Consider the following 13,578-nt stretch of genomic DNA (forward strand, 5'->3'; position numbering starts at 1 on the left):
GGACTAACCTCGGGAAAATAGAGAAAATCCGAAATACTATTCTTGTGTGCGCAGAATAAAACCAACCTTTTCGCTGATTTTTAGCCGTAACTGTTGCAGGGCGGTCCTTACCCGTTCGTCGGACCAGTGGTCTTGGGGGGCCGAGAGCGACCTCGGGCCCGACCGATTGCTCGAGTACCTGCTGTTCGTGCCGCACCGGTTCTTCGGCATGTAGTTCTCCAGGCATTGGCACGGTTTTTTCACGCTGCACCCGCACGCGCCCAGGTCGTCCTTGCACCGGTATCCCGGGCACCCCACCCGGCTTTGGCCCCGGCCGGGATGCTCGTCGATGCAGTTGTACTTCCGCACGGATATCAGCTTCTTGGTGTGGAGCTGGAAGTCGCGCAGCGCCGACTTGTTGGGAGCGCTCGACGACCGTTGGTGCGACGTCCAGCCTCCTCTATAGTTGTCCATATAACGTCGGTAGTGTCAAACGGCAATGTACACGGCGAATTTTAATTTCATTTGCTTCTTGTACGACGCAATTGTGTAAGAATCCAAAAAAAAAAACCAACCGTTTTTTTATCAACAACCGGCGGCGGCTATGACGACTACATCCGTCGTCAATCAAACACCTTCTCGCCTTTTCTAAGTTGCTTTTGGCCGTCCGCCGCCGGTCTTCGCACCATCGAATCTCTCTTGGCCGCCTGATAAAGTCCACGGCACGCCCCATAGTTGTCGCAGCCTGATGTACCCATGTGTATGAGCACCGCCGCAATTATTTCAACAACAATGTCTGGCCAAATATAACCGGCGATCCGGTACGTGACCTACCCTAGGTACCGGGAAGTTCAAAGTTCGTGGACGGGCGGATGAGGTGCATGAAAATGGTCTTTCTTAGGCTTATTTTGATTACACACGACAATATCTTTGTGTTATTTCAGAGGCATGCATTGGCACAGAAGGAACTGTTTTAAAAATAATTTATAGTGGATTGGCGCATTCGGGGGTAATAGCTGCGTTCCATTTTGGAGTCCAGTAAAATTAACTAACGTCGACCAGACGCACGAGAAAAAAATCGCCTCTTTCATTCTCAACTGGATTTGTAATATTTTATAATCGTAGGAAAGGCGTTCGTTTTAGTTCATATTGTTATTGTTTTATTTGTTTGATGTTTTTCAAGAAAAAAATAACACTAGTACCAAACATTTTAATAAAAAACCTTAACTGGTTTAGCGGACAGTACTTAAGAAGGATGCAAACATTTTTTTAAATATCATTTATTTATTATTTTTAATTTAATTACAATCGAACAGAGTATAAAAAAGGCTACATAGCTATTAAATTAAAAAAAAAAAAATTTTAATTATTACAAATATAACTGTAAAAAATCGAAAAACCCCGAAGAATAACTATCTCAATGCGCATTCTTAGTTTATACTGCGTGAATTCGGATGACTGTAATATAATGAAAAGTGAATATAATGTAAAATATGCAAAAATTCACTTAAATGCCAAACGTGAATTAATAAAAATAAATATTAAGTATCTATTAATAATGTTTAATATTTTATAATGTTTATAGACTATACCTAGTTGTTTGTTAAACAAATACACGAGATCAAATATAGGCACAGGTTAAAATTATTGGGTAAAGTTCATTGGTTTTATTTGATAACTTTTATTGGACAGACATTATAACATTATATATCAGTTAATATAAGTTTTAATTTAATAAAGAGTTCAATTGTGATCAGGGTGACTACACCTAACCTAACCACGGAAGAACTCACACAAAAGTCAACGTCACAACTTAGAAGCCATAACTTGTTAGATGTATTATCGACGTAAAAATGATGTTTTTTCAATAAAAAGGTATTGTTTTTCCCATCTAACAAACGACATTGTTAAACTCGCAATCGAATAAACGAGATCAGTGTCATTACTTTACTGCAACTATATAATTATTGTTGTTCAAATCAAATAATCTTAGTGAAGTCATCATAGTAAACGCTTGGCTTTTATTACTGTTTTGTAAATTATCGATTTGCAAGCTTAGCACCGTATAAACGCTGCACAATATAAACGAATGGTACAATACAAACGCTTTTGGATTTTTAATTTCAACAATTGATACGTTTTACAATTTTTTTTTTTTTTATATACTTTTTTCATTTGACAATTATTTTAGACATTTAATAATTGATAAATTCATCATTAAGAAATTGTATCAATCTTGTTTCAATAGAGAATCCAGGTTTTTGGATTTCTATGGCAATAGGTTATAGGTATAACAATTAACATGTATAGTATACTAATATAATATTCTAACTATCTATACTTATCTATCTAGCATATTGAAAAAAAACAAAATCGAGGCATGTAAATTTGTAATTTGTCATTATGTTTCGTCAAATAATATGTTAGTTTAGAATAGGTAAAGAAAATAACTTCACAAAAATGTGCATATTTTCTTGATTGACATTAGTTTTATATCTATATTGCGCTTATAGTACAAACTTGATACTAACTAGATAATGGTTTCTATTGATATAGTCATCGTCTTGACCCAACTTTGATTATATATTACTAGGACGGTTGAAAAACAAAAAGCATTTTTGTGTTAGCACTTAATATTTTATAGTAATTTTTTTTTTTTACTATGAAACCGTTTTTTTTGTTAATTCCAAGTAATGATATCATTCGCATCGTAGCATCTTTTGAGAGTGATTTAACAATCCTTGTAAATTAATTCAAACATTTTATACATAATATTTTTACCTATTATTTTTTGCTTGTAATTTTTTGATACGATGGGATAATATCTCTTTAGGCATAACTATAAAATATTTCGGATGCGTGCGGATTGTGTTGATTTTTTTCATTTAATTGTTTTCTTACCACCACACCTATAAATGTGTAATAATATAAAACAATCGAAACTAGTTGCCATATAATATGCTGTACGTGTGTTCGTCACGCGAGTCGTGACAAGTATAACAATTATGGCCATTTTCTGTATAGGTACATGTGTAAATTGATACACCGGTAAACTATTCTATACCGAGTAAAGTAAGGACACTTATCGTCACCATATTATTGTGTTGGTTAATGGAATTAAATTTTCGTTCGTGACGCCGCCTATATTGGCGGTGGCGTCGTTTCAATGTCAAAACAATATGTCTATATGAACAGTAGTCAGTCGGTTGACATGTAACACTGTCGTTTGGCCTTGTCCCTCGGTGAATTCTACGTTATAATAACCATCACAATATAATATTAATATGTAATCAAAGTACATTCATACAAAAACGTAGCACATAATACGAAGGGCGACGGCATCTTGTGATCAAAATAATATAAGTACCATTTTATTTTGATTCGCCGTGAATTCTTACCCAACACACAGCTGTCCATAATATTATTATATTGTACGGTATACTTGTTTTTAGGTAAATACAATATATATTCACCTAACCTAACCTAACCGATCCAACCTAACCGAAGTCAATCCATGTTGTAGATTTTTACCCGTAGGCATACATAAATTGCATTCTCTTATCACAACGGTCGTCTTAGTAGGCTAATACAATAGGGTTGAGTGCATGTATAGAGTGTATTCTAAAGACAGATTTTGACCTAGTCCTAGTAATCCGGTCGACTGTTTGGGTGTCATCCGGCTTAACCGGTACTCGTTTGGAGCCAAGTCAGACGATTTGGCCAATTCGTGTGGAATCAATCGTGTGTCTGCTTTACACTTGACGGGCACAGCCGACAAATAACCATATACCATCGCGTCCAAAACCAAATCTAACAATTTAATTCAATCGAGGATATCGATAAAAAATAACATCAACAACGTCATAAAAAAATGAACTTACCATACGGTATACGGGTTGAGGCTAACAAAAAAAAAAAGGCACGTGCATATTAGTTGAAATTTGTATTTTAATTAATCGACTAAAGTGTCGACTTGTGTCGGCTCGGAGTAAATGAAAAACAAAAATATGTCATCGCCGCCGTTTAGGTTAGGTTTGTGTGTACAACAAAATGTCGTGCACATTACTGTTTGGACAGCTTGTACGCAACATGTACGGTGGTGACTAATGCGAGAGTGTTTTGTGCGCCAGAATGCACAGCTCGTCGGGAAAAATAATGTTCAGTGCGAATACGACGTGGTGTTAACAGTAGTAGTTTTGGCGGTCGGCGAACGTTTTCTGAAACTAGCAAAAATAAATAATAATAAGAATTCGCTCGGCTACTTTACTTTTACCACTCGGATGTGCTCGGACGATCGTCAAGACTTCGAACCGGTTGCTGCTCGCTGTGCTTGCACGGTTGACTTGTGAGGCTCGCCGGAAATAAGAACAATAAGACCCGGCCCCCGACACACGATGACTTGACGACGTGGTTACAACGGCGGACAAAAGACACGACAGATAAAGTAAAAAAAAAAAAAAAAAATTGTATAAAAACCAAAAACAACACTAATAAAAAAGCGTTGCCCGCATCCCGGTCGTCGGACGTGCGGACGATGAGCGAATCGCGGCTGGAAGACTTGTTCCACGAGTGCGACCGCACCGGACAGGGCCGGATAGGCCCGAAAGAGTTCCAGGAGCTATGCGCCAACTTCGACATAGGCGTCACCGACGCCGACGTGATATTCACCGACCTGGACAGGGACGGCGACGGCCAGATTTGCCTGGAAGACTTCGCGTGGGGATTCCGGGACTTCTTGGCGCCGGACAAGCCCGCTCGGAGCGCGGCCAGTGCGCGGCAGTCGCAGGACCCGGGAGGCCGCAGGGAATCGCGGGCCGCCTGGTCGCACTTCGTGTCCACCATAGGCGAACCCGCGGTGCAGAAACTGTTCCAGACCAGGTAAACCCGACGGCGGTCCCCGTTGAACCCGTTGATTAACTCTGGACAAATAAAACGATAATATTGCATCGAAGGGTTGCCCATAAAACCTCCTCCCCCCCTATAAAAGGGTTGCCATACAATATTTGACTTAAAAACCGATACATGGTCTTAGGGTTTTTATTCTACCGTGATCTCCTCCCAGACTGCACTCCTATCTCTTAATATAATCTTATGCGATACCAGTCGACACTTAAACAGGCAGAAGCCGCCGCCGATTTATCGCGAGATAACAACGACACCTAAAGCAATTACGTTGTTATTTTTTTTTTCTATAATAATTATTGTTATGCGTGCAGCTGTTTTGCAACACATGACACGCATAATCGCGGTGCCAACTCATAACAGCTTTTTCCTAACCGTACCCATAGGTAGCTACAACCCTAACCCGCAACACCCACAAAAAAGAACCATTAAAATCTTAATCGAAACACAACCGACATCAACTTCAACGTCGTCTAATGTTTTTTTTTCAACAAGTGTTAACAATAACTTTTAGCAAAACAAATGGATTAAGTTTTGCTAAATATTGCATTTTGGTTCTCTTACCATATGATTTTCAAAGTAATATGAAACGATAAGCTCTTTTGGTTTTCCGCTTTTTCAATCTACCTACATGACCATTATTCGTGTTTTTATAGGTTAGCTGTTGTTTTCTTGATTACATGTTTAACTGATAACATAACCTATAGAACTAGGAATAAGAAAATAATTTTTTTTTTTGTGAAACTTCGAACTAAATCTCCTTTTGATTGGTTAATTCACTAATGGGGGGATTCCATACGACATTTCCAATACTCTACGCTTATGGCCTTGACCTTAAACAAACAAAAATATTATGCGATCCGTTTAGTATGCCATCAAATTTGTACCACAAGTGTTTTTTTTACCAAAAATATGTTGATCAAACAGTCCTATATTAGGTATCGATTCTTGTTATCTACAACGCCGACTTTATTTTATTTGACTAATACATTTGACTCTTTATATTCTATACTTGCCGTTAATGACCTTCAAAATAGCCGTTGGGTGTATAATTGTTTATTTTAGCGAATTCCTTTAAGGAAAACTCAGTATTAAAATCGTGAACATTTTCATATATATCGGTTTTGACGATACTTTACGCTCAAAAAAAAATGTATATGGTAAAAACCGATACACGCAATGTACTTAAAATAACAGGTTACACAGTAATATTTATTGCAATATGTTTGTAAAAAAATAAGCTATTGTACTAATGTCATAATAAATTACAAAGGTATATGTATCCACGTATAATTTGTATAATATAGGTACTAGCAAAAATAAGTGTTTTTTTATTACTCATTTTCTATAATTATATTTTTTTGTGCATTTAAAAATCAAAAAATCAATAATGACAAATTAGGTTCTAGCGATTCGTAGTAAGTTAATTAAAAAATCCGATAAAATGTGTGCAATTCGTTTTTAGCTTGAATTATAGAAATCGGTCTTTGATATTAGCTTGATCAACCTCTTATGTGTGTGTGCAGTACACAGTCTATTCTACACCACACAGTACAATTCCAAAAACTTGTCGTAATCATTCGTACTTTAGGAGATACCGATAAATTTCAGCAAATTTTCCATTAATTTTTTTATATATTACGCACACACAAATATAACGTACCTACGTGTTATGAGTGTTTGGTAAAACATATTTTATGTGGTTGCTACTTGTAGTTAAATATTAATAAGTATTCCCTTTAAGTAGTGAAAAATGCTAAAATAAAATTGATTTAAAAAAAAAAAACAGATAAATAATTGTGGTAAAAAAATCGTTTCAAGTTTCAACAATAGTATGCATTTATTGAAATATTTTCTTATTGTTGAACAAAGACTGATGCATTTATTGAAATGTTTTTCTTATTTTTGAATAAAGACTGATTTAAAAAACTCTATTATTTTATCTATCTATGCACTTGGAAGGTTTGTGGTTACGGTTTACGGACTAAGGCCTTACGATTAGGACTTGCGGGCGGAGACCTTATAGACCACTCCTCTGGTACTGTGGTACCGGATTGCTTTGGCTGAACGGTTTGTCTATTGTCCGAATTGTTGTTTTCAGCGGGAAAAAACTAGCCGATTTGTATTTGGAAATCCAGAACTGTAGTCCGACGCCAGAGCTGATAACGCAATTCGAGGGGGCGCTCACCTCGTTGATGGATGATGTGAAACGTTTACACGACGACAACGAAAAGCTCGAAGACATGTTCAACCGGTAAGGATAGGGGTGATAGGGGGGGGGGGCGGGGTGACTCGGGCCTGACGTTCAATGCTCGTTTAACCGCCAAGGGATCGTTGTTGTGTTTCAGGGAGAGGCAAACGCACATGCTGAGACTTCGAGGTTTGGAAGAAGAGATTGACGCGCAGGTGGCCAAAGTCGAAGCTCAGGCCAGGGACGAAGCCAGGGAGAAATTTGAATTCGAAAAGAGAGAGCTGATGAAGAAAATGGAGGCCGAGACGATTGAATTGAAAACGCATTTGAAACTGTTTCAAAAGGTGAAACTGTCACTCGACCCGAAATATCTCGCATATGTTTTCTCGCATTTAGTTTCTTATGTATTAGTATACTAGGTGGTTAAGTTTGATCTGCATCAAAAAATGTTTTTATACGTGGTAAATGATGAAAACTGCAGAAAAGTATTGTCAAACTAGCTTGCAGTGTTTACCCTGTACAGTTCTTTATGTATTATTTACTACTACTTACTACAGCTCCTACTTACTATTTTGAAGTTTATGCGCTCAGAGATTATTACGAAACTTTTGTTCGACTATGGTTACAGGTGAACACGGTGCTAAGTCAGAAGAAAGGCGACAAAACCGAAATGGACGAGTCCATCGAGGAATCGCGGGAACTAAGGCGCAAACTGATTGACACTCAGACGAATTTGGCCATAGTTAGATCTGAAATGGAAAAGCTCCGAGCCGAATACGAGGAAAAATGTGACCAATTCAACAGCAAGTGAGTAGTGTGGACGTTGCGTTATTATCATCTCAATATTGTTTTAATTTATTTTTATTTTTAGGCTGACCAGTGACAACGACAATTACGAAGAGGAAAGCGGTGCTCAGTACACAATCAAACGGTTGATGGACGACATAGGTAACGTACCATAAGAGTGACCACGTTCTATTTTCTTTAGTACAACAAAACTCTGACCGGTCTATTCCATTGCCGGTATGCGGTATTATTTAAAATTGTACGTGTACTTATTTTTACGCTCGTTCGTTTGCAAGGATGAATTGCAATATAAATATGTTGAAGGTATTCTCATCGGTTGAAATATTATTAAATTTGATAATTTTCGGATATATCTTTGATTTGTCGCTGACGTTTCGCACTGATTGCAGAGTCTATCTTCAGAGCGATCTTAACCTGTCACTCTGAAGGTGGGCTCGGCAACGGCCAAAGACGGACAAATCAATTACGGACACATCCGAAGATTATCGCCAATTATACAACGGTCGGTCTATCGAGTCACGTACATTTTTGTTTACATTGAATAACAATAATTTTACTACTGTTTGAGTTGTCGTTTTGTGTGTCCTCCGCCGAATTCTTATAGATAGCGGTCGTTCCACTCTTTTAGACTCCAACAACTATGCCAGGGACAGGGACTTGGCGGACGATATGTCCAACGACAACGCTTCCAGCGTCAACGCTCCTTACCATTCGGCCAAAACGGTAACCACACACACACACACACACTGTTTCTACTAACTTGTTGCGTGTACCAAGTGCACTGTGTTTCACTTGACCGCGGTTGGATTGGCTTTCAGATAGAATTCGAGGAAATGAGTTTGTCCGGCAGAGATCCGCATCTGATGCACGGCAACACGCCAATGAGTGCCATGAGTCTTAGCAGCTACGACATAGGCATCGGTGGCGATCCGGAGAGGACGTACAAAATAGTGTTCGCCGGCGATGCGGCTGTCGGCAAGACGTGTTTCATCCATCGTTTTTGCAAAGGCCAGTTCACCACCAAGCTGGGATCCACGTTGGGCGTCGATTTCCAAGTGAAAACCGTCAGGGTCGACGACAGGATAGTCGCTCTGCAGTTGTGGGACACGGCAGGTGAGTCGTCCGTCTTTCACGCATAAAGGTGCAGAGTAAAGTAAAGCAACGGTTGACCGATTCCTACAATCGTGACAAGGAAAAGATATATGATTAGGAATTAGCTCGTTGCAATTCGGACCACGAACGAAAAGTTGAAATGTCCAACGAAGCTACTACAATGTCATTTTCTTATGCATTTTATTTTGTACAATTTTAATCACATAGGCCAAGAACGGTTTCGTTCCATAACAAAGGCTTACTTTCGCAGAGCCGACGGGATCGTTTTGATGTACGACGTCACGAACGAGAGGACCTTCAATAACATCCGTCAATGGATGTTATCGATCATGGTAAATTAGTGTTATCTTGATGTACATATAGAAATAGTGATAGGTATGTGAGTTGGCAAGGATGGAAAATTACTAATTGCAACGGTTTATGGTATTTAATTACTATTTGTCATTAAATCTTTAACGCAAAAGTGTTTTTTACAACTATGGAGGCAATATCAAAGAACAGACTGGCGAATACTAAAAATAGGTTTTTTTTATAACTTTGTAGACGTGCCAAAAAATCTTCGAATTCAGTAAAAAAAATATTCAGATATTATATAACATGTTTTAATCATATATAGTTTTCTAGTCTATAAATTTAAAAAACTATTGCTTACTAAATAATTACTTATGTAATTCAAATATTTCTCTCCCTAGTTTTATATGTCTGTAGTAGGATGGCAAAAGTTTTTTGTATATTACTTTTTATAAACTTGTGGTATATCACTTTCTCCTTCTCAACATGTATACTAATTAAATATCAGTCTTTGATTAAATTTTATATGGCTGATATTATAATGATTATATTTATAATATTTGTAGAAACAACAAAACAATTTTTCGAAATTTAGTATCATTAACTTGTGTGTCATCCAACCACAGCTGTGAAATTATTATTTGACATAAGGCATTTAATTGTTTTCACATTTTAAATAATTTGTTTTATTGGTAAACATTTCCAAAACAAAGCTATTCCAAGAATAATTGTATCAATTATCTCAACTATTAATGTTTAATTTTGTCAATTTATAGCCGGCCAGTTTTCAGTAATACATTTTAAACAAAAAACACTTCACTTTCTCTCGTATTTAAACTTCAAAATTTTAACTTGAAATATTTACTCAAAGCTAAAATAGTTCAAATGGTTAAAATAGCTTAAATCAAAATTATTTTAAGATGGTGATAATTAAGTATAAAATATAGACATTTTGAGATGCCGTTAATTGTGATTTAATTTTAAGTACCTAATTATACTATCGAAAAAGAAACTTAAAAATAAGACTAGGCTATTATATTATTTGATAAACGATAATAAGCGTACTAGCTAAAATTAAAACACAATAATATGGAAACAACCAAAATCGACTGATGTTTTTGTTTTTTTTAACATTGTTAGGAAGTGTCCGACAAACCGTTGCCGGTGTGCATATGTGGAAACAAAGTAGACCTAAGGCCTGAAGCCCAGTCACAGGGTATAACATGCATATCCACCGATTGTGGTGAACTGTTGGCTCAGCAAAATAACGCATTGTTTTTCGAGACCAGTTCGAAGCTCGGCACGAACATCAACAACGCGCTGGTCATGTTGTCCAGGTGAGATACCGGAGACGCTATTTCCACACAGACTACATTTCATATATTCTGTGCTATTATTCGATCAGGTTAAAAAATAGAGGTGCCGGTTAAAAGAAAATATGTATAATAGCCCGTTTCGTTAGCTTTGGATTGGAAATATTTGCTTGATAGTAACATAGTGAAAGTTATAAACTATGTATGAAAACCAAAAGCAATTTATTTATACAAATCGACATTCACAAAACTTTTGTTATGTGTCTTCATAGAGATCTTCAAAGTTCCCAAAGTATTTATCAAGATTTGTCTTTTGTGAAATAGTACTTTAAAAATATGTCTTGAATTCCTTTTTTTTTTGTACTAACGTTTTTTTAAATACCCAAAACGACGCCTGGTTTTGTTTACATTAATCGCGTGCTGCACGATATGTTGCCTATTCTAAACGCCTTAAAAAACCGGTGTAAGCGTTTGGTTTCCAACAAAAAATTATCTTATTGATTCAATTTAGAATTATTATTGTCGTCAGTCGGACGAACAATTATTAATGTTGATATTTTATATTGAACGTTTCAGAGAAATGTTGATCAGAGAAGATGTTGACATTCAAACGTCCTCGATGATCATGGTGGAACAAAATAAGAAATTGAGATTGAGTTCACCGTGTTGTTAAGATTAAGCGAGTCGTCGAGGTTTGCTAGATAGTAATTATTATTTTCGATAAAACGTTTGTGGTTTTAAAAAGCCATAACATAGTTAATTTTTTGTAACAATGATATACCATTTACATATGTAAATATCGTGTATCGTTCTAAATTTGTACAAGGAAATCGACCCGGTTAAACAAACATTATTTAGTAGCACTAAACATTTATTACTGTTATATTTTACTCTATAAATTATAAATACAAATAATTCGTCTAAAATAGTTATATAATATATATGGAAATAGTTTTCATAATATTCCAACAAGTTGTTACTACTAATAGTTTTCAAAACATATATTTTGGCCAAAACCAGTTAGCGAATTAAAAAAACTATATTATATTTATTAAATAATTTTCCCAAAAAATATTTACATAATTTATGTTAATAAATAATCTGTAGAACCCGTAAAAATGCATTTTTTTTTGTACAAACACAATATAATATAATTTTATGTTGTTATTATATTGTTTTAATCTATTTAATTAATAATTTTTTTCCAAATAATTAAAATATACATACGCAAGCATTAAGTATATTTATTTTGATTTTTTAGTCGTTTTTCCAGACAAACAATATTATATAAAAACAAAAACTTTTGCTTCAGAGATTAAAGAATTTAATAGCAAAAAGTCAAGTTTAAAGTTACATTTCTGATAACTTTAAAGTTCAGCAGTTATTTTTTAGAAATTAGTTTTATTATGAATTTATTGTTCCGTGCTTCCGAAAACTGTTCAATATAACCGTAATAAATATGTAAAACTATTTTTATTTTAAATATTTTATTTTCAGTATTGAGACATATCTAGATAACTATTTATTTTAATAATAAAATTAAAGTGGTATATATTACTAAAAACCGATATTTGACAAAAAAACTTCTCGTCTTAATAAATTCCAATCCTAGACATTGTGTTTTAATTTAAGTGCGTTTAAAACCAATATTTATTCTATAAAATATTGATTTATTAAACGCAATTTTTTTTTTGTTACAAGTTAAATTTTTTTTTGTGGATTTTTGTTTATTCGGAATTTACGTAGGCTATCTTACAATTTAAGTACGTTATTCTGAAAAACAATCAAGTAATTCATTTTATCGTTCTCGTCTTTATTAAAAACTCAGAGAAGAGGGCCCGAGGAAAGGGGTTGATCGTTCTTCAGTCGCTCTTCCCTAATGGAGAGAGAACTCCACGTTTGATCATCCGTAAGCTACCCCCTAATAATAAAAAAATACAGTTAAAGGTGGGACGAGAGAGGATCTTGGAATAGTAATTGTGTCGTTCGTTGTGAAAGTGGTGTAACTCCAAATTTTATAATATACATATTTTTGCTTAATGGAGTCACATTTAGTCATATTATCTTTCATTGTAAATGAATACTTGTATTTTTTATTTTTTACAACACAAAGCTTTGTTTACAAAGCAAGGCTTTTATTTACAAAAAGCTCGTTTTTTCAAAATTCAATAATTGCAGTTCACATTTACAATTAACGACACAATTCTTGTCCGCTCCCTCCTGAAGACAACTATATACTAGGCTAGTACCCGAGTCTCTACGAGATGCTTACATATGATATGGTAGTAAATCTTGGTTTTTTTTTTTTGCAAATTTAATAATGTATTTCCAAATCACAATTTTACAGCCAACAGGTGGTGATCGCCACGTCGCGCGTTATACGGACATTTAACCATTACGCCATTTAAACATTATTAATGTTGTTCCCGGAATACCTCCGGTTCCGCAGCGTGTGAACGGAAGCGCACCGAACCGTGCAACATCTTCTTGGACCATCGGTCCGATGTCCGTGAAGTCAAGTGACCCCCCCCCCCCAAAAAAAAAAGAAAGGCAAAAAGGGAAACAACCGGTGGCATTTGTTGGTCCGACCCTGGGCCGTGTTGCACGTTCATTTGTTACCGTCGTCTGTGAAAATGTGTAGCGCAGAAGACCGCCGTCGGGGAATGCGAACCACCAACGTCTCGTTTCTAATTGAAGGCCAAACCGAGTGTTCTCCGAATTTAAAAAAAAAAAAAACCCCACTAATAATATCTATATAATCACTATATAGCGCGGGTTACACTATAGGCAGGTTACCTATATAGTCGGGTTGGCTGTTGTGTTATAATATTATTATTGTCGGTAGGTACATAGCTATCTCTAGCTGGTATGTTCTGCTATGGGTAGCTATGGTGTGCGATACCGTGTGTACACACACACACACACACACCGCCGGTGGAGGTTTAACGCGCCCGCACACAATGCACCGCAACCTATTTATGC

At 36.1% G+C, this 13,578-nt stretch overlaps 1 protein-coding gene across 2 annotated transcripts; it reads left to right on the forward strand.

The window, feature by feature from the left end:
• Positions 1–4,064: 4,064 nt before the first annotated feature.
• Positions 4,065–11,635, forward strand: LOC126836582 (ras and EF-hand domain-containing protein homolog). Of its 2 annotated transcripts, none has more exons than XM_050570124.1 (10): positions 4,065–4,857; positions 6,983–7,135; positions 7,230–7,416; positions 7,701–7,879; positions 7,944–8,020; positions 8,508–8,602; positions 8,698–8,992; positions 9,200–9,324; positions 10,424–10,620; positions 11,173–11,635. In XM_050570124.1, exons 1-10 carry the CDS (start codon positions 4,514–4,516, stop codon positions 11,267–11,269), a joined length of 1,749 nt encoding a protein of 582 aa, XP_050426081.1. In that variant the 5' UTR covers positions 4,065–4,513; the 3' UTR covers positions 11,270–11,635. The 2 variants fall into 2 exon arrangements, with proteins under 2 accessions (XP_050426081.1, XP_050426080.1); XM_050570123.1 differs by having other exon boundaries at positions 4,067–4,857; positions 8,484–8,602; positions 11,173–11,634.
• The last annotated feature ends 1,943 nt before the right edge of the window (positions 11,636–13,578 follow it).

Source organism: Adelges cooleyi, unplaced genomic scaffold (assembly GCF_023614345.1).
Source record: "Adelges cooleyi isolate 19-005CV unplaced genomic scaffold, UGA_ACOO_1.1 ACOO_flye_CR_arks_rails_tigmint_CR_PRNA_247, whole genome shotgun sequence".
NCBI lineage: Eukaryota > Metazoa > Arthropoda > Insecta > Hemiptera > Adelgidae > Adelges > Adelges cooleyi.